Here is a 26,003-nt window from a genome sequence, read left to right on the forward strand (position 1 = left end):
ATGAAGTGTGGAAACTTACCCTTACTCAAGCTCAAGCTTGAGTCAGCTACATAACAGCTCCTCAACCCCTATTAAACCTTAAACTACACAGACAGGACTCGCTGCCCTCCAGAAAACAGAAGTGATAGATGTGAGAGGCACTGGGACTTTCTTTTCTTGGCCAGGGTCCATGAGGTTCTTTCCACAGGCCATCTTTACTCTGTTCTGGGTCCCAGGAAGTGGGGAGGGTGGGAAGAGTAGGTTCTTGGTGCTCAGGGCTTAATCCCTGTGGTTGGCCTGTGGCCATGCTGCTGCCTGGGCTCTGTCCCCTCCAGGTAATTGGCCCAGGCTGAGTTCCCCTTGGTAGGTGGGCTCTGGAGGAGGGAACCCCATTCCAGCCTTGAGGAAGGGAAGTATCATGACCCCTCCAGTAGGTAAGGGTATCAGCCTAGCCACAGGGAATTCCTTGGCTTGATCCCTCTCTGCCTCCACATCCAGAGAAATAGCTCTCAATTTTTTAATTTAATTTTTGTTTGAAATAAAGTCCTTAGTTAGCTAAAAAAATTAATAAATAGAAAAAGAAGAAAAGTATACAGAGTTAAATGAGGGATTTGACAGTTGATGCCATCTACAAGAATGTAATTATTTGGGAAATATAGAGTTGTCTAGTCAGATGAAACAAAGAATTTCCCAGGATTTGTTACTGAGATTTTCTTGTTCTGGGAAGAAAAAGGAAATAATTCCTTTTAGTTTGCATGGACTGATACCACCAAGTATATCTGTACAGATTCATCCTCTCTCATTTTCTCCAGCAGACCTTGATTATTAAATGCTTTGTCATTACATACAGACAGCATTTTGAGGAAAGGGTCTCTTATGTTGTTCATCTCTGTTTATTGCACAGACCGGCTCAGTGTTTCTTGCAATCCTTTTCAGTGGCTTTACAGATATCATGAAAGGAAGGCTCTCCAAGAATCACCTCTTTTGTAATTTCCTCTATTGATTGGCTTAGAATTATGGTTTATGGGTTCTTTTTTGTTTTGAGGGGGTTGTTGTTTTAAAGATTCTTATTTTTTTCAAACAAGAATAATGAATTTGGGGAAAGAGTTTGTTCAAACCAAAACGTTGGTCGCTTTATGGAAAATTTAAGGAAATGCTTATGTAAATCCAATGCTTACATTGTGCTTAAAGAAAAGTCTGTTGGTAATATTAATATCAATATATTTTCCTTTTCCTTCTGTTGGTAAGTCTTCCAGGAATTTTCACACCAAGATTTCTGAGTGTTGTCTTTAGAGGATTCTTTCATCAACTTGGCACAGATAGAAATATCATCTTGACCTTGTTTCTGAAGGATGTTTTAACCTTACTAATTAAGCAACCTCCACTGCTATTCAGTGAAGCTCTCTTGAGAGTGAAGAGCCTTTGATTTGGGAAATTTCCTAATTGGATAGGACCTCTCATCATAAACCAGTCATAACATGTTGATTATAGTTTTACCATTAGGAATTCCATTGCTTAACACAAATGGATTATAACAAGAATTTGATTAACCTAAGTCAATTTTGGCCTGGAGGTATTTGGAACCATTGACAAGATCAAGTTACCTTAGCAATCCAGGAGTCCAAGGAAAGAGGCCTTTGATTCATGATAGAAAAAAAAAATGTACAATAGAGTTTGCATTTTTATGTAATAGCAATTTTCCAATAATGGCTAAAGTCTAATGCTCCTTTTCTCTCTCTCAACTTGTATTTAAAACATTTTTTTTTGTTGTTATAAAAATATTCAGTACTCAAAATTGTATAAAGAATTCCCGAGATCCCTGGGTGGCTCATGGGATCCCTGGGTGGCTCAGTGGTATAGCGCCTTCCTTCAGCCTAGGGCGTGATCCTGGAGTCCTGGGATCGAGTCCCACGTCAAGCTCCTTGCATGGAGCCTGCTTCTCCCTCTGCCTGTCTCTCTGCCTCTCTCTCTCTCTCTGTGTGCGTGTCTCTCGTGAATAAATAAAATCTTAAAAAAAAAAAAAAAGAATTCCCAGGTACCCATCATTCAGCCTCAATGGTACCAATATTTTGTGAATCTTGTGTCGTCAATCTCCTCTACTTCTTTGTTTTCTAGGGTGATTTAAAGCAAATCCCAGATACATTATTTTACCCATAAACACTTTAGTATTTGCCTCTGCCAATCTATTTGTATGTTGTTAAAGTAACTATAAATGCTAAAACTTACATTAGTGCTTTATGGTTTTAAAGTGCCTTATCTCATTAAGTTACAACAATCATTTGTTATATATTACTATTACTATTTAAAAAAAAAACACAGAGGTTTTGAGTGTTGGTGACATTCTCAAGGGCCACTGAATAGTGACACTGGGTTTTAAACTTGGGTCTCCTACAAATACTCAGTTCAGTTTTGTACTTCCCATATATGTGACCACATCAAGTAAAAGCCTTATTCCTTGGGTATTCGACTTCGCCTGTTCTGCACAGAGGCTCCCTTCTTTTGGTCTTGTGATACCTGAGAATCATCTAAAGAACGCTGAGAGTAGCCAGAGGAAAGTGGTCATTGGAGACAGATCTTTTTATTTTGATGTTTTGACATGTGGGGTCTTGGTGGCCCTGGAGAGACTGCTGTTTCCAGGGCTCCAGTTCCCAGAAAGAGTAAAGGACTTACCTGCAAGTGTGGTTTTCATATGCAAACCAACCAATCCAAAGCCCATAACACCCTACCCACCTTCTTTACTTTGTTCTTACACTCCAGGCCCAATCACTGCAGGGCTAGGTATCAGACAACTAGGGAGAGCCCCTGTACCCTAAAGCCCACCAAAATTATCCAAACTAACTAATCCTAAACCTGCTTACCCTGCCTCACCCCTTCCTTCCCATGGAAACCACATAAAGGCTCTGTTGTTTCCCCTGTAGTCCAGTGTCATGTGGTGTGCCCCACCTCTTAGGAACTGTTGGTCTATTGGCCTCCTTCTATTTGGATGATAATAAAACCTACATTTTATTAAATATTTTATTTAATTATTTGAGAGAGAGCAAGAGAGAGTGAGAGAGCATGAGCAGGGGGGAGGGGCAGAGGGAGAAGCAGTCTCTCCACTGAGCAGGGAGCCCAACTTGGGGCCTGATTCCAGGATCTCAGGATTATGACCCAAGCCAAAGGCAGACACCCAACCAACTGAGCTACCCAGGTGCCCTTAAAACTTACGTTTTAAAACAAGATGGTGAAAGCTGAGTAAAATCTCTTGAGACTAATATCAAGGTCTTTCTAAGATCAGCCAAGCTTAGCTAGAAGCAGGTGAGGGTTCAGGGTCAGGTATCAGGTCAGAGAGAATAGCCATCAGCACAGGCAGTGAGCTCAAACACACATGAACAACATCATAGTTGAATGGCAACAGGCAATCATTACCTTGCTGTCTTCCTGAGGTGGGTTGAATTCCAGGGGGAATTATATTTTTTCTTAGGTATGAATGTCATCTCAAATGCATTCTCTTAAGGACCAGGAAGGCAGCATTTCCTTGCACCCTGATGTTGATGTGTCCCCAGTATTTCTTTCCTCAGGCTACCATTCCCGCTGGTCCTGCCTATCCCATTCTCCCTTGCAATAGCCAACAGGAAAGGACTGTATCTGAGGTTTTCAGTACCCGACTCTACTTCAAATGCCTCTTCTCTGAGATTCTAGTTCTCAAGCTAATGCTTGCATATCCAGATCAGTGTCCACTTCAGGTAGAATTTTAGATCAGGCACCACAGACTTCTCTAAATTTACTATCTTCATTTTACAGATTAGGAAACTGAGCTTTGGAGAGGTAAAGGACTGGTTTTAAGAAAACAAGCTGCAAAAAAAGTAGAGGCCTTTGGCACATTCCCTTACTACAGCTGGTAATTTTCAGTAAAATTTGACTTTTATTCACTATAGATCAGATCTCAGCATAACAAGTTCTAGCGGACTACTAGTTGGCCATAGCACAATTGATATAATAAATATTTATTTAGATAATTGGGAAATGACTTTCTTATGAAAAAATGTTCTTATAATCATGTATGTCACATTTCATTCTAATTCTGATACTGTCATATGTTAGATTTTTCTGACTTTTGCTTCCATCTATACAAATATACTCACAAACTCCACTAACACCCAACATAAACACACCCCATGTCTGAACACTCACTCTCCTTTGCCCTTTTATTTTTTAAAGATTTTATCCATGAGAGACACAAAGAAAGAGAGGCAGAGACATGGGCAGAGGGAGAAGCAGGCTCCTCGCAGGGAGCTTGATGCGAAACTCGATCCCAGGACCCTGGGATCGTGCCTTCAGCTGAATGCAGCCACTCAACCACTGAACCACCCAGGTGCCCCAGAATAGAAGTATTTGGCTACCTTGCTCTTACTGCCAAGAGTGTAGGTTCCCTGGCTTTAAAATATCTACACCTGCAGACCCTGAACATCGGGAAAGTCCCCCAGCTTTCTGAGGCCTGTCTAATCAGGAGCCTGGAGAACTTATGAGAAATAACTACACCTAATGTTGCTGGCCTCAAAATGGTGAGACTTCTTGGACCCAGACTTGTAATGAAGTCTCCATGTTCCTATGTTTCCAGAACATAAAACTAGTAGTGCTTCTATATAGCTTTCCAACCTCATCATGAAGTAATGTGGCAAAATGTGCACTTAAGAAGGGGAAAGAATCCCATAGTATCAGGATAGAAAAGGTTTGGATATCAGATTATTTTTTCTACTCAAAACAATACATTAAACTGGAGAAGCAAATATGAGTTCCTTAAGGAAACAGTGCCATGCAGTTATAGAGCAGACGACAGACTTAAAAGTCAACCCATTAACTGGATCTTTTGCCACTTCTGTAACTGAACCAATATTTACAGTAATTCAATAAAACTCTTGAACAAACAAGAGATAATGATGATAATTATCATTTATTGAGCCCCTCCCATATTCCAGGAACTGTACAAGGCATTTGTTACATGCATTATTTCATTAGCTTCCCATCTTATCTTCCCTGTGGGAGAAGAAATATTATCCTGAATTATCAAGTAGAGTCATTATAGTTTTGGGTATTAAAAGAGATACGGTACAGGTCACAAAGCCTGTATGCCTGGACCCAGGTGTGCTGATTCCCTACCTGACTCTTCCCACCCCCCCATATCCTCTGGTTTCTCTCTATGAGGAAGGACAAGGCAGGCTGACTTCTCCCTCCAGATATGATGAGCCAAAAGGTTGACATGACCATGGGACATGGTCATGGTCACAAACTGAATATGAACTGCAATTCTGTGAACTTGGAGTGGACAGTACTTCTGGCTGAGAACATATTGTCATCATGTCTGGTTGATTGCAAGCCAGTGAAAAGGTGATCTGTTGTAAGCAGTTGAATTAAAACTTTTTTGTGTTCAGTTTTCTCTTTTAGAGCTCAATCTTGAGCTCTGAAGTGTTTTTGCCTTGAACACTGCTCTGAATGAAGTAATGAGAGAAGGACAATACTATATTTCTTTCTCTTTTAATCAAAATGCCATGCCCTTGAAAAGAATTCTCCATTGAAAGTTGACAGTCTGCTCTTAGTTCACTTGATGATGTATTTAGATATGTTTGGGGAAGTCTTTAAGTCAAAAATCTTAGTCTCTTTTTATTCAAAACAGCAAACTCATAGTAACAATAGCTTAATCTTAGTTAATTTCTAGACATTCTCTTTTTAATCCATGAAAAGCTCCCAAATTAGCATTATGTGTGCCATGTTGGATTACTTGGTATCCTAAATGAGGTGATGGATGCTGTACAAATGCAGAGCCTATTACTTAAATTACGTGAGTCTAGTTTAAGAAATGCTGTATCACTATCAATTTTGAGGTTCCTTAGTTAATCTAAGTATAATCAGGGATAAGCACTTCTAAGACTCTCTGATTTATAAATTTTAGGGCATTGGGGATTCTATAAATTTTGGCACTAAAGGAGGCATACAGGATCACAGATTTGGAGCCCAGTCCCCAAAAGTCTTGGGGCTCTGGGTGTTATACAGTCAGTGCTCTGTAAATTTGGGGTAACTTAATGACTGAGACTAGACTATGAAGGCTATATCACAGTAAATAATGTCAATTGAAATTTTGTGAGTCAAGTCTCATTTGGTGGGGTCTTCTTATATTTAAAAGCTTTGCCTAGGGCAGCCCGGGTGGCTCAGTTTAGCGCCGCCTTTGGCCCAGGGCCTGATCCTGCAGACCCTGGTTTGAGTCCCATGTCAGGCTCCCTGCCTGGAGCCTGTTTCTCCCTCTGCCTGTGTCTCTGCCTCTCTCTCTCTCTCTCTCTCTCTCTCATAAATAAATAAATCTTAAAAACAAAAACACAAACTTTGCCTAGAATTACTTTAAAATGAATAGCTACTTCCTAATTTGCTACTGTTTAAGTTTGACTTTCTCTTATAAAACGTTTCCTCAAAGTGTGGATCAGCTGAGTGAAAATGAAAATCACTTAGCATAACATGGATCCTGGATAGGATCTCTCCTGTGATTTTCCATTTTCTTGTGCCCTGGAAAGTCGAAGACCCTTTATGATGTTCTCTAAATGTCAAGCCTTTCACTAAATTCTTAAGAGAGTTGCAGTGGAAGAAAGGTAGCTCTCTTTGCTCTTGAAACTGTAGGCTTTGTGGCCCAGATAGAGCTCAAGGTTTGAAAAGTGGGCTCTGCATTCACTCACATAAAGAGCAGAAATGTATATGTGCACTTAAACCAGACACTAAGCAGTAAAGGCAATAAATATTACAGCATAAATATGAAACATCATAAGTAAATGCACAGATGATAGAACATGTATAGATACGGATCTAGGTAAAAACACAGAGATGGATAGTTGTAAGAGTTGGAGAGGATTGTAGGACTTGACTTCCCCTTCTCTGTGGGTGTGAACATCCATACATATATAGAGGGATAGGACTTCTAAGATCCTGTTCTATTATAAATTATGAGAAGGAAAATCTGAGTCTGTGTTCATTCAGTGCCTAGCACCACCCTACTTGCAATGAGAGATTATTATTGATTTTTCCTGATAATGATACTGTTAGGGAGATGAATAAAATCTTCCTATTAAGACAGTACTCAATAGTCATTAATATGATGGTAATTAAACCATAATGAGCAGTGGTTAAAATAAGCAGAAAAATCACACAGATTCACAGTGTTAATCACAAGTTAGATCTGATTTTCCTGTCTAGTTCCAGTTGATGCATTTCGACCCTTCATAACACCTCAACTTCTTCACATCTCATAACTCATCTTATTCTAATAATAACCTAGAACTGAACCTACTAGGCCTAAACTTGACATTCTTTTTAGAATCTTACAACTAATTCCACTTTATATCATTAGTTTATCAGAGTCTTTCTTCCTAATTTTATTAACAGAGAACCTCAGTGCTTGCATCAGATGACTGACTTTTACCAGTTTAGTTCTTAACCAAAAGTACTTTTGGTAAAAATGCAGGCTTCAGAACCATCACCTCTAGATTTGACTCTGCTTTGCCACTTCCTTAGGGGCAGCCTCAGCAAGACATTTCACTCCCAGGTGCACACTTTCCTTATTGTAAAGTAGTGATCCTAATGTATATTTTGTAGGACTACTGTGATCTGACAGATCTGACAGCTCAGATCTGACACACTTCAGGCAGTACTCAAATGAGAACTACTAATACGATGATGATAATAATGCATCTGAAAAAAATGCACATTTTAATCATTAACATTCTTGACTCATTGCCCTGTCTTTTCTGTGCAGAGAGCCCTGGGCTGGAAAAGAAATTCCTGTTTGTTTCCTCTTGCAGGTGAGAGATCGGATTGTCCATCTCATTGTGACATAGTGTCCTAAGCTGGACAGGCTGGCCCTCAGCTCCTGCTCTCGATAACAGACAGGAGCTTGGTGGAAATCAGTACCCATTTGCGAACCCTCAGGTAATCTCTCCTCTGTGAGCATTGCAATCAGACCCCAGCAAAGTAGTCACATTGTTCTTTGGCACCATGGTTTGGTCTGTGGACTTTTCTTCATTTAAATCACCAAAAGAACAAATATACTCTTGTAGATGGATGAATGAGAAGCCGGGGTTCTGCCTCATACATTTTTTGTGTCTTGGTAAAGCAGCCAGCGTTCTTCTTTGAGGTGACCTGACCCATCAACACTGACTGGAATAGAATGAATCAGAAAGGAATGGATGCACAGTCTGGGGATCTGTGAGATTTTGTCTGACCAAAGATTTTTCTGAAGGGCAAATTTATGATATGATTCCAATAACAGCACCATGACCATTCTACATTCCTAATGGGCCTGTCTTCCCATATCAGTAAATGGTTCTAACCTCTTCTTCCTTTCACCCTCAAATGTAAGCAAGAATGGGGATGGTGAGAAGAGGTGAGGGGAAGACCAAGCAGTCATAGAGAACATGCCCTCCCTAACAGAAGCTCCCTTACCAAAGAGTGTTCACCAGAGAAAGGCATGGCATTAAAGCTGATGCTCTAAAGGGTCTGAGCCACAACACTGTTTACTTAATTTATACCCATCTCATGACCAGTTTCTCCACTTTCTTCTAACTCAAAATTACACAGCTGCAAAGGACATGGAGGACAACCTGTTATATATTTATATAATATAATGTTATTAGCCTTTCTTCCAGTTACCATTTCTGTGTATCAAACCACCCTGAAATCAAGTGGTATAAAATGACCATTTTATTACATTCATAGATTCTGTGGTGTATGAATTTGAACAATGAATGGGAACGATAGCTCATCTCTGTTCTACAATGTCTGGGGCCTCAGCTGGGAAGACTGAGAGGGCCTAGAATCATCTGGAGGCTCTCTTACATGTTTGACATCTGGATAGGGATGACTTGAACTCTGTATTGAGCTGATACTGATCACTGAAGAGCTTACACATGGCCTTTCCCTATGGTCTTACCGCATGGCAGCCCCAAGACAGTGGTATTTCCTACATGGCAGCTCAGGGCTCTAGCAAATATATCCCCAGGAAGCAAGGTGGAAGCTGCATCACTCTGTATGAACTAACCTTGGAATTCATTTAATAACATTTCCTCTGTACTCTACTGATGGGAGTAGTGAATAAGTGTGTCCAGTTTTATAGGGGAGGGCACGTAGATCTTACCTCTCAACTGGAGGAATGTCAAAAAGTTTTACAACCATTAAAAAAAATGGCCATTGCCCATTCTATAGTTGAGGCATTTAAGGCAATATTAAAAACTTGCATATAACTTCTAAATTATAGATTTATAATTTTTGAGCTGAAGAAAACCTTAAAGATCCCTCTAATCCAAACATTTGTTTAAATAATGAGGATATTATCAAGACCAGAGAGGTGCTGTGACTTGCCCAAGCTTACACAGCTGGGCAATGGCAGGGCTGGGGTCAGATCCCAGATCATCTGACCAACAAGTGTTCTCTCCATTAGACTTAATGAGTATCAGCAACTGAGCAACACTCACTACAAACAGCTGTGATGGAAGAGAACTTCGGAATAGCAAATGACACTAGCAGCATCAACAATTGCACAAAATAGTGACGACCACCACTGCTGAAAAATGGTGGATGGAGTAACAGCTGGGAAATCCAGCAATATGCCACCTCTTTAATAATACTGCCTTCTATTGGATTAGCACTTTCACAGACACATATATTTAATGCCATAATAACTCTAAATGATAAACAATTATTCCCATTTTTTTTCCCTGAAGGGAAACTGGGGCTCACAGGAATTAACTTGTCCAAATTTGCCTAATTAGTAAATGGCACTGTGGACCTCCGCACCAAGTTATCTGGCTGCACAGCCTATGCTATATTTTCCCCGGCAGGAAAGCTGTTTTATTTTTCTATTTCTCTTAAAAGATTTTATTTATTTGAGAGAGAGTAGTAGAGAGAGAGAGAGAGAACAAGCAGTGGGGAGGGGTAGAGGGCAAAGGGAGAAGTAGAATCCCTGCTAAGCAGGGAGCCCTACATGGGGCTCGACCCCAGGACCCTGTGATCATGACCTGAGCTGATGGCAGACACTTAACCGACTGAACCGCCCAGGTGCCCAGGAAAACTGTTTTAATCTTTAATATGCAACATAAGTAGATAGGGGTACCCTAAATCTAAGTATGTTTGCCTTCTATGTGCCTTCTATGTGGAGGTCATGGAATGCATCAGAGACAAGGACACAGAACCAGCACCGCTGACTCCAGCACCTACATCTGTCTCATGAGCCTTCCATGTCTTAAGAATGTCCTGTTTCTTTTAGAAAAGAGAAAGGGAGTAAAAGACAAGAAATGCCATTCCTGCTGCTAGAAATGCACCCCCTTTTAAAAAAAAGATGTTATTTATTTATCATGAGAGACACAGAGAGGGGCAGAAGGAGAAGCAGGCTCTCTGTGAGGAGCCCAATGCAGGACTCGATCCCAGGACCCCGGGATCATGACCTGAGCCAAAGGCAGACGCTCAAACACTAAGCTACCCTGGCATCCCAAAATGCACCCTTTCATATGGGCTTCTACTGCTGGCTTCCAGGCAAGCCAAGCAGAGGCATCCAGAGTGCTTATCTGCTTCCCTGGAGAAGCAAGGCAGGTAAGTTATGGTGGTTTCTGGAAATAAGACTCTAGAAGACCCTGGGGGTGATTTTTGCCTCATTAGCTTGAAAGGTGATAAACTAAGGTGACTTTAGAGTTTAAACAAAAGAAGAAAAAAGATTAATAGCATAGAATATAAAGAATATAAACAAGTTAAGATATAGTTATTATTATATCCGTGTAGATGTTTATATTACAAGCCCTTCTCTCTTATGAAAGCTGAAGCTATTTTTGCTCTTGCAAAAGTTTGACAATGATTTCTCATATAGTTTTTCATTTAGAAAACTTTTTATTCTATTTCTTGATTCTGATACTTAAAAATACTTAAATGATGGGACCCCTGGGTGGCTCAGTCAGGTAGGTGTCTGCCTTCGGCTTGGGTCCTGGCCCTGGGGTCCTGGGATCAAGCTCCGAGTTGGGCTCCCTGCTTAGTGGGGAGTCTGTTTCTCCATCTTCCTCTCCCCCTGCTCATACTCTCTCTCTCAAATAAATAAATAAAATCTTTAAAAAAAATACTTACATGAAAGCAGCAAAAACATTTGAGCTTTGTTTGAACTCTGATCATGGAAATCTGGTTTATATTATCTTTAGTGCCTTTTAAAATAACTCTCGGGGATCCCTGGGTGGCTCAGTGGTTTAGCGCCTGTCTTTGGCCCAGGGCGCAATTCTGGAGTCCCGGGATTGAGTCCCATGTCTGGCTCCTGGCATGGAGCCTGCTCCTCCCTCCTCCTGTGTCTCTGCCTCTCTCTCTCTCTCTCTCTCTCTCTCTCTCTCTCTCTGTGTCTATCATGAATAAATAAATAAATCTTAAAAAAATAAATAAAATAACTCTCATGATCAGAAAGGTCTATGAAATTCTAGGTAAGACTACACTTGTTTAGATATTTAAAGTTCATGGTACTTAACCAAGTTGATGTGGGGGACATAGTAGACAAAGCTCTATCTCTAGGAAAGTAAGACTTGAGCAAAGCACAATGTGATTTGAGTTGCTATGTGTCTTCTTTCTAACAGCAAAATTCCACTGAAGCATCCTTTCCACTCTGTTTAGTTAAATATGAAGCTAATGTTTCTTCATATAGATATATCACCTCTTGACCTGCTAGCTAGGAGAGGGGAAACTGAGTGTATAAATTTATGAAAAACTCCTATTAAAGCTTTTACTTAAACTCTACAGGTATCTCAATGTGAATGGAGGCCAACAGGTAACCAATACAGGAATCCATGCATTGGCAAGAAGCTGCCACCGGCTCAAATATCTAGACCTAAGCTCTATAGGAATAAGCCAAAGAGGGTAGGGAAATTGCAGATTATCCCTTTTTTATCCAGTTGCCTGATGAAAATGAACCCTGAGTTAATTATCCATTTCAGTTCGTCATTTTAAGGGCACCTTAAATGTAGTCTATAATGTAGACAATGATATGGTAGGCCAAAAGGAATCTGTATAGATTCTTAAAAGAGTAAATCCTTGATAAATGAAAATATGAATAGAAGAGACTTATCCAAGCACCTGACAGAAGAGTTGTTTGCCTAGAGGGATATATATACCAAGGGTATATTATGTAGAGTCTGGTACGCACTCCTCCAAACTTGGAATTAAAATATGGTCATAACTATTCACATTTCTAATTAATTGCTCATTTTAGCCATTCTCATATATAAGAAATCCATTTTCCTCCTCTTTGGGCTGCCTCCTAATTATCCTGGAACAGGCTAATTAGTGAGGCTTACATGATTGAAGGAGGAGGTAGTCTATCTAGCTTCTCCCATGTGGAGAAACTGGAAGCTCATGAGTCCACTATTGTCATTGCTTCCTGCTGCCCCAAGGGATGATGCCAGGGTCCCCTGCAGCAGTGATGCTTATGAAGCCAGATCTCCACTGAAGTCAATGGAGTTCTATGAGGGAAAATGAGCTCAATACCTCACATCTAAGCAGTGTACCCCAAGACTGAGATCTCAAGATTGTCCTATTGGTGTTTAGTGTCTTCAACTCCCTTGCACAGCTACCTCCCAGGGTAGTAGTTGACTGATTACAGCTGGTCCTGACACTGACATTCGTCAACTCGTGGTTCTTGCACTGCTATCTTTCTTTTCTCTCTGGTCAGCATTTCTTCTTACACCCTCAAATCATAATTGCCCTTCCCCAGGATATTAGAACTCACAGACCAGTCTTCCAATGGAGGCTATCTTCCAAGAGGCCCTACATTTACCAATCTGAGGGAGAGTCTCACTTATGCCAGGGCATGGGACTAGCTTCACTAATGTTGAATAAAGTCAAACGTATAATATAGTACACAGAAATGGTGTACTCTGAACCATTGCTCCCTTACAACATAGCCTTACAGTATAGTCTAGCATATGCTAACCTACTTCTTAGAGTGTGTATGCTCTGCACAGGCTACCATAACAAAATGCCAAAGGTTGGGTGGTTTAAACAACATAATTTTATTTCTCATAGTCTTGGAGGCTGGGAAGTTCAAGATAAGTATGGCAGCATGGGATTCTGGTGAGAACTCTCTTTTCCTAGCTTGCAGATGGTTGCCTTTGTGCAGTATTCTCACATGATGGGGAAGAGGGGGAGCCAAGCAAACTCTCTGGAGTCTCTTCTTATAGGAGCACTATTCCTATCATAAGGCCTCGTCTTCATGACCTAATCTGAACCCATTTGTTTCCCAACGGCCCCATTTCCAAATACCATGTCAGTGGGAGTTAGTGCTTCAACATATGAATTTTGGAGAATTATAATTCAGTTCATAGCAGGATGGCCTTTTTATTTTTTGTCTTCAGTGTTCCTCCCTGTAATGTTGCTTCTACTGCAATACTCACCACTTATTAGTCAGATATATCTATTTTTTCTTACTGCATTCCTGGGCCTTAAGCAAGTCTAGGGATGTGATAAAATGCCCATTTTAATGACTCTTAAAATTTGATCACAGTTAATATTAGATAGATAATATTCTATCATTGCAGTAGCCAGCTCCCAAAATAGCCCCCAAGGATTCCCAGCTTCTGGAATTCAGCCCTGTATCATCCCTTCCAACACTATTATATTAGCCTTGGTCTGTGAGACCAACAGAACACAGCAGAAATGATAGCATCTCACATCACAGAGTAGGTGATAAAATTCTTCCCCTTTTTCATTATTTCTTGTGGGGAAAGCCAGCTGTCACATCATAGGGACACTCAGGCAATCTTAGGGTGAAGTCCACATGGTGAGGAACTAAATTCCCTGGTATATTTTAGCAAATATGTTCGTGAGCTCTGAATGGGCATCTTGTAAAAAAAAAAAAAAAAAAAAAAAAAAAAAAAAAAAGAGGATTTTAAGGGATTAAGTCTATTTCTTTACATCTCTCATAACACCCAGCACATTTAGTTCACCATGAGGTCGTTAGTAAGCCTAAGTCATTCTTGGTTGCTTAAAGCATCTTCTTTGCCAAAAATACCTAAAAATATTTTTTTAAATAAAAATAATAAAACAAATGTAGAGGGGATATTAGTTTGGCATGGGTGCAGTGTGAAGGGTAACGTGCACAGCAATAATTACTGTTTGAGGTTTTACAACATCATGAAGGATGCCTCAATTATTTCGCCTCATGAAAACTGATTTTATATCTATAAAATAATCAAATTTATAGAAAATCAACTTCCTAATGACTGTAAGAAGTCAATGGATTCTCTACTTCTAGAAATTATTAGTGTTATTGTTTTTAGTTTGTAGTGAAGTAGGAGGGTGGAATAATGGCTGTGGTTTGCTGGAAGCAGTTTTATTTTCCTCGAAGCATCAAATAATGTTCTGGTACCTATTTGTTGTTATTGGTAGATATCTTTAAAATGTTTCAAATAAAAGATTGCTCTGTGGTTAAGTCTTCACTCCCTAGAATCACAAAGCTGAGTATTCTAGGAATAGACGGGACAGAGCAGTTCCTGTCATTGAGTCTAGCTGGCATACTTTAAAAAATATCATAAATTCAAAATAATTAGGTGATCTGTTTGCAGCAAGGGATAGGAAATGACATCCAAGACAAGTGCTTCCTTCAAGCTACTTGCCACTGAATTTGAGAAAAAGTATCTGACACACACACACACACACACGCAAATCTAAATGGTATACACATCCTTTGAAAAAGAAAAAGAAGCTTTAAGAGGGGTGTGACTTTTGGGAAAGAGTTTAACCTCAGATAATCCTTGCAGGACTTGGCGGGATTCAGGTGGGCAGAGGAGAGGAAAAGGGAGTCTAGGCAAGAAGAGATTCTTCCACATCGTGATTTTTTAAAAACAGGTTATGGGGATCCCTGGGTGGTTCTGCGGTTTAGCGCCGCCTTCGGCTCAGGGTGTGATCCTGGAGTCTCGGGATCGAGTCCCACGTCGGGCTCCCTGCATGGAGCCTGCTTTTTTTCTCTGCCTCTCTCTCTCTCTCTGTCTGTCTCTCATGAATAAATAAAGAAAATATTAAAAATATAAAACACATAAAAACCGGTTATATTTGCCCAAAGCTTCCTTACGAATCGGATCATCGCAATCCTGCAAGATGCTTAGGGCAGGTGGTAATAGTTCCGCTTGCCGAGTAAGACCTATTAAGCCAGAAAGCTACTTGAGAACTTTCCAAGTTTGTTTTATAAGAGGGAGCTTGAAACATTGTAGCCAGCTGTGATTAAACGCAAATTGAATCCTGCAAAGCCTCAAGTATTTCCTATGTGGCTCTTTAAGAAAAAAGTGTTCTAACCACCAACTTAGGACCTTCAAAATAAGAGAAAATATTTTTAGTTTATTATAATAAAATCAAGATATGGCACTAGTTATGAATCATCCCATAAATAGTTTTAGGAATGTCACTTTTCCATCTAAACATATGCCATGTTCTCCTAATTAACCATCTTTCCAAAAACATTCTGATGTTTGCTTGGTATCTCATTACGCAAATGTGATATAATTAATTTAAGTATTATCTTCTTGTTGGGCATATAGATTGCTTCTAATTTTACTTATCAAAAATAAATAGTGAAAAATATCTTTGTACACAAATATTTGCATCTTCCATTACTTCATTCATATAAAGCCCCCAAAATAGGATAGATTGTTCAGAAAATTGTGAAATCAACATTTTTAAGGCTTTTAAATACATATTGCTAAAGTGTTCTCTGAAAGGCTGTACAATTGTATTCTTCCAATAGCAGTGTACGGAGGTGCCTGTTTGCCACATCGCTGGAAACCTCAGTGCTCTCTTACATATATAGCAAACATTACGGAGGGAGTATCTTAATTTGTTTTGCTGATGATTCTTGATATAAAAATTTTAAATATTCTCAATGGCATTTTGCATTTCTTGATTTTATTTTTTATTTTGTGTGTGTGTGTGTGTGTGTGTGTGTGTGTGGTCTTTACCATTGAAACATACAACTTGCTGGGCAGCTGGGTGGCTTAGTCAGTTAAGCGTCTGCTTTTGGTTTGGGTCGTGGTCTTGGGGTCCTGGGATTAAGCCCTGCGTCCAGCTCCCTGCTCACTGGGGAATCTGCTTCTCCCTCTCCCTCTGCCCCTCGCCCTACTTGTGCTCTCTCTCAAATAATAAAATCCTTAAAAAATAAACATATGTCTTGCTTCATAGATTTGTAATATTCTTTATAGATATTATGGTATTAAAGCTGTTTTTAAAAAAATTTGTAGGTATTTGTCCAAGTATACCATTTTGTGAAAAGTCTTCCAGTCGATTCTCTTAGGTATTCTTGATATACCAAATGTATTTTAAGGTAGAATACATGAATATGTACAAAATATACATATTTTAAATGTAATGTGTTACAATGTAATGGGTTACAATGATAAACACATACCGCTCTATTTTTCTAGAGCTAAACTGCTTGATTTACTTATTATTAATTTTTAAATTGAGGAATCATTGATAAATATTATATGCGTTTCAGGCATACAACATAATGATTCAATATTTGTATATATTGCAAAGTTATCAGCACAGTAAGTCTAGTTAACATCTGTTAAACTTAAAATCTCTGAGTAAAGATACCATATGAGACAATCATTTATCAATTTGGAGAGTTACACACAAAGCCCTTTCAATGAAACTCATTTGTTTTAAGGTCTAATCCACTGATGTTCTAGAAGAAATATAAAGGTTATACTTGGCTTCCTCCTGTGGAACTGCATATATATATATATATATATATACTAGATACAGGGTCTGGAAATGGGCCTGAATGGAAAAAAGAGGGGCATATGGAATAGACATGATTTCATACTACCCAGGTATTTTTCATTATTATAGATTTGTGCCCTTGTACTAGATCATCATGGGGCCCATACACTTCTGTTAGATTTACAGAACTGACATGCTTCCTCTCCTCTTTGCAACTTCACCACTATCATCCCTCTTTCTAATTACACATCTATCTGTGATCTCAGTCATAATTGATGCAGCAGTTGGTAGACAGAGGACACTTGTCAGAGTCCTACAGATTTTTATATGAGAAAAATCAGTCAGAGCAAATAGAAAGGAAGACATCATAAATTTATTTCATTATAGCCTTGAAGCCTACTTTTCCATCAGACCCAATTTGTTATTGATGCTTAAGCTGTGCTACAGATGGAAATTGCCCCCTCCCCACCTCCCTGCCTTTTTTTCATTTTGTCTTTCATCTATGAATGTCTGGATAAAGACTGTGCTTATCATCCCCTTGATCAGCTTACTATACGTGTTTGATTTGTATTTCCCTGATGGCCAGTGATGTGTGTTTGAATTTCACTTATAAATGCCTGACTAAAAAGTAACGAAGAAAAAACTGAATATATAGTATGTTGAGGCTAATTAATGTTAAGCCACTGTTTGACTTTTACTGATTTTTGTCTCTGAGACGAAAGTAGCTCCTTTGGGTGATGTAGAACGTAGAGTATGATTCAACTAGAACCAGAGTCCTTCCTGTATTACCGTTGGTGGTGGGCCTCCATGAATGATACATACATAGCTCAGGTCAATTCCCTAATTAGGAGACTATCCTCATGTTAGAAGGATGCTGTATCTCTAATTACACTGATACATAACAGAGGCTTCAGAGAGTTTCCTAAAGGATAGGACTTACTAACAGGCAGAACTGAAGACATTTTTTCATTCTGGCTTGTCTCCAAAGGCCAAGATCACACTAATTACAGTACAGAGGAGAGAACAACTGCAGACTTGAGCTTATTCTGATTTTCAAGATCTTATGGACATTGAGATTGTAGGCTGTGTGTATGTGTGTGTAGGTATGTATATGTGTGTTTTGGTAACTATGGCAACATCCCATTTTTGTTGGCTCTCTTGGAAGTCTCTTATTGGATTCTCTTGACTCCTCAGTATCTTTCTTTTATATTTTACTTTCACTTCTTCAATAAAATATTCAGTTAATTCAAATGTGAATTCAAAACCAGTTACATTGCATTGTTTAATGTACCCAACCCAGTACTTCAGTAGCTTAATTTACAGAGAGGTGATCAAGTAGGTAAATATATGACAGGCACCTGGACACTCTGGTGTCTCATTGTTTTACTGCAACTCTTGTAAGCATGGGTACCTCCATAACAGAGCCTATTTTAACAGTTATAAGAGAAAAAAATATTGTATTTTAAAAGTGATAGGGACTTCCAAAGGTGGCTGAAAATTTTGAGAGAAAGATTTATAGCAATATAAAACCTGTCCTTACATTGCCTTCCTCACATAAGTGAATGTATTTTCTTAGAAGAAAACATGAGACACCACCATTCTTGTGCTCATGAAAACACTCAACAGAAACCTGTGTTTGCATCCTGTGGTATAATCATGCAGTTTTTACACTATCATTGAGGTTTGGGCCAGAAATGAACAGGAACAATTATTAAATGGAGTCTTGCCCACTTATTCACTAATAGACTATGAGGAATTAGCATGGGCTTTGGAACCCAATTCCCTGGCTTAAATCCCAGCTTCTATTAGCTGTATGACCCCAGGTAAGACACTAAGCCTCTCTGTGCCTCAGTTTCCTCATCAGTAACATGAACATGAAAATGATAGCTTCTGCCTCAGGAGCTTTGTGGGGATTAAGTGAGTCAGCATAGGAAAAGATTTAGGGGCCTGGTATATGCAATGCTTTCTGTGTTAGGCATTATGATTTGCTTATAAATACCATTAAAATTGGGATCCCTGGGTGGCGCAGCGGTTTGGCGCCTGCCTTTGGCCCAGGGCGCGATCCTGGAGACCCGGGATCGAATCCCACATCGGGCTCCCGGTGCATGGAGCCTGCTTCTCCCTCTGCCTGTGTCTCTGCCTCTCTCTCTCTCACTGTGTGCCTATCATAAATAAATTAAAAAAAAAATAAATACCATTAAAATTTTCTTTATTAAAATAGCAAGTATTATTCATCATATATACACTCAAGCTCCTTATTTAAGGTAGTTATTTCTTCTTTCAAAAGCATTTTATTAAGAATAAGGTAAAAATTATCATTACTCAATTTGAATAAACCCATTGTGGAGAATTTTGAATTTTCTTAATTATTATAGGGAAGACTTATTCCTTAGATAGCAAGGGCCTAATCACTCAGTGGAATCCAAACAGATATAAGAATTTCAGTATTTATTCAAGGACGCTTTCCCCTTACCCTTGGTTAATATTAGGAGCTTTTTCTATGGTGTGCTATGTGAAACATTCAAAATCCTCATTCCAAATCATCTTTGATAGTGAGTACAGGCCACATCTACTCTCTGGGTCTGTATCTGGAGAGCAAAGATGGTAACACTTAGGATTTAAGTTTGAAAGTTACTTTCCCTTAAGGTTGGCATAGCCCTATCTATATGGGACCATCTCATGTTTCTGACATTGATGACTCTCCCGTTCCCTGACAGTTCTGGGGATGGTGGAAACGTTTGCTATAAACCTACCTGCCCTAACATCCCCCTCTTTTTGCTGATCTCCACTTTTATCTGCCTTCCTACAGAACCCCAAGTTTTGTATGGAAACCTGGTAACTAGCCTAACAGAAGAGTCTGAAGTGGACAGAAGAATTAATGCTTTTGGAGGGTGTTAAATACTGAACATTGATTCTGGTAAATCAGAATTACTATTAGGAAACCCAACTAGAAGGTCAATTAAGAATGCTGCTTACCAGAGATTATTGACTTTAGGGTCTGTAGACTTACTTTCAATGATCTGTTTCTTTGGGGCGCTTGGGTGGCTCAGTTGGTTAAAAGCCTACCTTTGGCTCAGGTCATGATCCCAGAGTCCTGAGACTGAGCCCCACGTCAGGTTCCCTGCTCAGTGGAGAGTCTGCTTCTCCCTCTGCTCCTCCCCCTGCTTATGCTCCCTCTACTTCTCTCTCTCTCTCAAATAAATAAATAAAATCTTTAAAATAAATAATCTGTTTTTTAGAAGTATAGTTTGTTTAGGTTGGTAGAATCATTGGGAATGATTCTCTGGCATCAGGATTTTCTCATCATCGTGTCAGAGGTGGATCTGAATGTGGCCAAAGCTGTGAACCTTTGTTCGAGATCAGTGATTCTCAATCTTTATGTGCATCAAGATCACCTGGAAAACTTGTTAAACCACAGACTGGTGTGGGGCCCTAGGTGGCTCAGTCAGTTGAGCGTCTGACTCTTGATTCTGGCTCAGGTCATGATCTATGATCTCCGGGTCGGGAGATGAAGCCCGTGTCTGGCTCTGCGCTCAGTGCAGAGTCAGCCTGAGATTCTCTCTTCCCCTCCCTCTGCCCCTCCCCCTGCTTTCTCTGTCTCTCAAATAAGTAAATACTATATTTAAAAACATATACGCACAGACTGCTGAGCCCCACCCTAGAGTTTATGATTCAGTGGGTTAGAAGTGAAGTCCAGCCCCCTCCCCCCGCAATTTCTAACAATTTCCCAGATGATGCTGATGCTGCTGGTCCAGGAGTCAGCCTTTGAGAACCAGCAGTTTAGGTTATACAGGGATCCCTTATCCTGGAAGAGGCCTTTTTACTCCCGAGATGTAGGTAGACATTTCAAGGTCATCCAAATTCTAGGGTGGGACTTATGCTCTCACATTCCCTCCTGTCCTGCCCTGCCTCTTGGGGTCCTGCTCCCTCTTACATGGACAACGGTAACTCAGCCCCTTCTTCTAGCTCATTTGTAAGCAAAATAAACTTGTAGAAACATTTCAGGGAACCTAAGAAGGGCCTTCATCACATCAAAGGGAACACTTTCTCTAATCCTCAAGTGTCCATCAACAACCTTGCTGGGTCTGGCGTTGCTACGATTTTCTGCCTTCTGTCTCTGTCCCCCCACAGTCTTCCTTACCCACTGTCAGGAGGAAGAAAAACCCATCCTCCTGTCTGTAAAAAGTGGCAGAACTATCACGTGTTGTTCTGCAGATTCTTTCCTCCTATGAGAGTCTAGCAAAGAATTATCCCAAATTAGACAGTTTTCTTCTGGGAAAAATTCTGGTGCCAGATGTTAAGATAATGATTACTTTTACTTCATTATTATCAAATACCCATCCAAAGGACATCACCATAATAACCCTCTGGATTTATCTACTATTATCATTTCCTTAAGAATATCAAAATAGAATCTGACATCTTTAGATCTTTGCCCCTATCATCTTCACTTTTTTTTGGGGTCTGGAATTTTATTAGGTGTGTTCATTGTACACGACTCTTTCACTGAACTGTATCTGCTGTCTCTATCTGGTTGGGATGGCAGGACCGATAGGTGAGGAAGGATAGGGTGGGATTAGTGGACATGCAAGGCCAAGGTAAATTTGAGGGATGAATTTTTGAAAACTTCATCAAAGTACATTTCATTATTCTTATAACTTTTTGTTCCCTTTGTCCTTCACAGAGTTTACTGGTGAACTATCGTCATATTAGTTTGGAATGTGTGAAACTGTTTCTGCAAGAATGTCACCCTGGATGTGGTTAAAAAACTTTGAAAACTGTAGACGGTAAGAGAATGTTGATTTTTGCCCACTTGTATCTCTTTCAGTCTTAAATGTCATCACAAAATGAAGAGAAAACTTGATAAAAGCTGTGCATTGGTTTGTGCTTATTCATAAACCCTCAGGGTTGTTTCCATTTAATACAGACTTTTAGCAGTCATTAAATATTTCCCAGAAAATAGCTTCTTATAACTTCACTTAAAGCTAAACCAAGTTTTCATGACCTCTCATATAGCACAAAAATTACATGAGTTCCTTTGTACTTTGGAATTCATTGAAAAGCTCAGGAAAAAATACTTGGGAGAACTTAGATTCCTTTCAGCTATGTTGGCCTCTGTCCTCAGAATACCATTTACTAGAATGATATACAAGGTAGGGAAAGAAAAACACTTGAGTAGTTATTAGAGTTGAAATTACTATTTCAGATGTCCCATATTTCAAGAATTTGATTAATGCTAGTCTCCTCTGTGAAATCTGAGCTTTTTGAAGGAAATCTGAGATTTCTGTAACGAATTAGCCTTTTAGGAAATAGAGGAATCCATAGAACAAATGGGTGAATCCATGGAACAAATACTTCTGTAAGGAACCTGAGGAACTTTATAGGTTTCAAAACAAACAAAATAATGGAACAGTTTGAGGAATTTCTACTGATTGTATATCTCATAAAATTTAACTAATAATTTATTTCTGGAAAATATAAATTGAGAGCTTAAAAGACAGAATGGAATTTACATTATTTCACAAAATCACTCTAAAAGTATTCTCAACAAACGTGTTGGTGGGCAAAGAATTCTGTCTTCTTCAAATATCTCATTGTATGGTGCAAATGTGACCTCTTACTTTTTTATTTTAAGCTAATTTTTCCCTTTATTCACCCATCTTCTTTAACATTAAAGATGTGCAAATTACAGAATACATGTAATAGCATTAGAAATCCTGATTCTGTATTTCCAATTACTACATTAGTAAAAAATTAGTGTCCTACTTCATTGCTAAGCTGAGACTCTAAGGTATTGGTGAAAAGAGCCTTATTTGAATATCTCATCCTTTGAATACTGAATTATATAATGCTTTCCAGAGGAATAGGAAGGGTTTTAGAATTTTATAGATCACTATCTGACTGATCTAGTTTGTCTCATTTTGTACTTCTGGGAATAGAAGATTTAATCTTTCTTAGTCTAAAGAAAAGATTAATATTTTAACATCTCCTCATATTATAGATTTGGGAACTACTTTCATGCTACATAGAATTGTACATTTCTCCATTATTTTGGATGATATAACTGTACCTCTGATCTAACAATGCACACACTGCATTCCCTGGAGCTAAAAGTAATTTTGGGGCATTTGAGATCAAATTCATAGGCTTTTCTAGGAGGAAATCCATTGTGGTCTTAGAACATGATCTGTCTTTTGTTAGAATATAAGTTTGGGAAAAAGCTGAGGGTGTCTTAAGCAGCTCTAAGGCAAGTAGTAAGTAAATAAATAATGACATGATTATCGTTCTAGTACTACCTATATTAAAATGCACACAAATGCCTAATAATTGTTTATAATTATTCCTAATTTTAAATCCTGTCTACTTTCCAAAAGGCTTTGGGACTTATTTTGGTAAACACACACACACACACACACACACACACACACAGCAGAACAATTTGAAATTATAGTAAACAAAATGTTTGATCAGAAACCAGGTAAAAAAAACAGGAGAAATGAAACTGGATCAAGGTGAGTGAAGCAGTTGGAAGACTCAGGTTGGAATTGCTGGCAGGGAAGGCAAAATGGGAAGCACCATACAAATCATGGTCTTTTATGCCTTCTAAAATAAGACCTGGAAATTCTTTATCAAAGTCAAAATTAATACATTCTAAGAAGAATTTATCATAGGATTCTTCTAAAATAATAAGAAACTGAAAACTTTAGTCATCAGACACATCAGACAACTGCACAAAATTCTGGTTGGTCACTATTTTCTTATTTTAAAAAATGTTAACATTGATAGAATTTCCACATTCTTCCTTCATGCTACCACATATTGTCTTGGGATGACTGCACTTCTTTCCCTCTAAGTTGAGATATTGTGTTTTTATTGGATTTGAAGAATTTTTAGAGGCATGACATTAGAGGACTAGTTTGAAAATAAGGAGATCCTTTTTAGTGCATTATGTTAACCTGTGCTATGAGAATAAGTGAAACGTGTACTTCATGTAGAGCATAGTTGGGAAAATTCTTCTGTAAAGGGCCAGAGAATAATTATTTTATGTTTGCAGGTCAGATGAGTCTGATGCAACTACTCAGCTGTGCCCTTCTAGTGTGAAAGTGAATGGGCAGGGCAGGACTGTGTTCCAATAAAACTTTATTTATGGACATTGAGAGTCACAGTAGAGCCGAACACATACCTTTTCCTTCAGAATAAAGCAGGTCTTCAACTTCAGATATTCTCACCATTCCTCACTAATGTGACAAAATTTAAAGATGTACTTGATATTCTCAAGTCTGATGCTATCTTTCTCCTTGAGAAACATAAAGTACTTAACCTAAAGACTTTTCATGCACTTACCATGCTTAGAATCTAGGCTCATTCTTTTCACTTCTTTTTTTTTTAGCTTGAAGATTGTCCATCTTTATGGCTGCACCATCACTTCTTACCTGTGCAAAATAAGAGAAACTTACAAAAGAGTCAAAATATTTCATGACACTTCCACCCTTACCCACTACTGTTTTCAGGAAAATAGAATTTCTAGTAATAAGGACATTGAAAATATACTAAGTTAAATATGCCCAGAAAATATACTAAGTTAAATATACCCAGAAATTTTTCCCAATTAAAGTGAGATATAAGTTATTTTTGCATCAAGAGATAGATAATCAAGGAATATATGCATGTAAAGTGTTGGCATCTCATACAAAAATAACATATTTTTGTATGTCAAACACCTCTACCCCCCATAATGATAAAATTAAAAAGTACAAAATTTTAAATATTGGTATCTTCTTGCCTGTTTGTACTATTTGTCTATAATGTGTTTAAACTTTTACCTGAGATTCCTAAATGGTAAATTGCAGTCTACTTTTCTTGAGTCACTTAGTGTGTTATAAGAGAAGAATAATTTGGTTAACTCTGGAAGGAATATTTTCTCTTTTATAGGCCATACATATTTAATTGTATGTATTATGGTTTTATATGTAATACAGCAATGTCAAATATGTTGATTTCTTCACGACTTGTGTCAGAGTATTGTGGTGGCTTCTGGGGAGCTCTATATCCTACAGGGTACTTTCACAAACTGCAGACAAGGCTGTGCCCTTTGACTTGAGTCTCCGTAGTGAGTATTTTATGCCAAGGAAAGTAGCTATGCACTGTCTCTGGCAGGGTTTCCCAGACACTGGATAAGGATTCATGTGGATGTGGAAGGTTAGGGAAGTGGGGCAGGTAGAATGGTCAAGGGAAGGAAGATAAGCAACAGTACAACACCGACATCAAGCAATGTCACCCAGTGATGACTGTCTCAGTCCCAATGCTGAAGGTTATTATGCAGGTCAACTTAGAGTTGTTCTACATAGAGGGCAAGGGGGCTTGAACACCACCACTACTTTCAGAGGAGATAACAAATTGCTCAGGTCCCTACAGCTGACTAGATGTACACGCAAAGCAAACTCTAGCAGCCTTGGGGCAGTCTTCAAACAAGTGATATAGGAGTAAACAGTTGGGTGGAATGCATAGGGGATCTAAGTGGATGGGGCAGAGCAAGATAGCATTTGCTACTTGCACTATGGAGGGAAACACGAAGCACTTGAATCAGTGATCTGGTTTGAATCCTAGTTCTAGTCATTGTGTGATTTTAGTTGTTTCTCTCAACCTGAGATTTAGTTTTCTTGTCTCTATAATTGGGAAGCCTAACCTTGTGAAGGATATTTAAAGGATGACCTATGATTGCATGGTGACAAAACAGGGAAAGGATCTTAGGCAGAGGCAATATTGTGGAGGAAGCACGGAGTCTTAAAAAGACTGCTTAATTTTTGAGAAACAGTATTGCTGGAGGACAGATCCATGTGTGCAATAGGTATGTGGGTGGAAATGGGGTCTTATGGTGACACTTAAGAGGGAAGCATAATCTCTTTTTGGAAGGTCTGGGAAATGATATCTAATTTAAGGTCTAAAGCAGGGGAGGTAGATATTAGGTCAAAATGGTAACTGAGCTGAAATAGTGCATCCCACTTCAAACACAGAGATGAGGAAAAAAATACAACCAAAAGGGTGTAATATAAAGCCAAACTCAAAGCAAAAAGGTGGGGTAGATTAAAGATGGTAAAAAATTCTTTACTACTCTAATTGAGAGAGACTATTTACCCTCCTTTTGAGTCTGGGTTGGTCTTAGTGATTAGCTTGAGCAATAGAAGTTCAGCTGAACTAACATTTTAAGACTACTGAGGCTAGGTTGTAAGAAGCCTTGAAGCCTTGGCCCAAGACCCTTTGAACACTCATTGTTG

The 26,003-nt window shown here is 39.0% G+C and overlaps 1 protein-coding gene and 1 long non-coding RNA gene across 13 annotated transcripts in view; one reads left to right on the forward strand and one right to left on the reverse strand.

The window, feature by feature from the left end:
* The window catches only part of RASEF (RAS and EF-hand domain containing), a 212,606-nt gene that overhangs the window by 102,552 nt on the left and 84,051 nt on the right, over window positions 1-26,003 (forward strand). For 4 of the 7 annotated variants that reach the window (XM_038526997.1, XM_038526996.1, XM_038526991.1 and 1 more), the window contains 2 exons: window positions 7,800-7,926; window positions 21,413-21,515. In XM_038526997.1, coding sequence (XP_038382925.1) covers window positions 21,448-21,515 — 68 coding nt within the window. In that variant the 5' untranslated portion in view covers window positions 7,800-7,926; window positions 21,413-21,447. Of the gene's footprint in view, window positions 1-7,799; window positions 7,927-11,757; window positions 11,875-21,412; window positions 21,516-26,003 lie in introns of all 7 variants that reach the window. The other 3 variants (XM_038526994.1, XM_038526995.1, XM_038526993.1) reach the window with 2 other exon arrangements.
* LOC102155601 overlaps window positions 1-26,003 on the reverse strand; it is a 127,733-nt gene that overhangs the window by 94,710 nt on the left and 7,020 nt on the right. For all 6 annotated transcript variants that reach the window (XR_005354073.1, XR_005354070.1, XR_005354071.1 and 3 more), the window contains exon 2: window positions 24,073-24,161. This is a non-coding gene — a long non-coding RNA (uncharacterized LOC102155601). The remainder of the gene's footprint in view (window positions 1-24,072; window positions 24,162-26,003) is intronic.

The sequence above is a fragment of the Canis lupus genome, chromosome 1, assembly GCF_011100685.1.
Source record: "Canis lupus familiaris isolate Mischka breed German Shepherd chromosome 1, alternate assembly UU_Cfam_GSD_1.0, whole genome shotgun sequence".
NCBI lineage: Eukaryota > Metazoa > Chordata > Mammalia > Carnivora > Canidae > Canis > Canis lupus.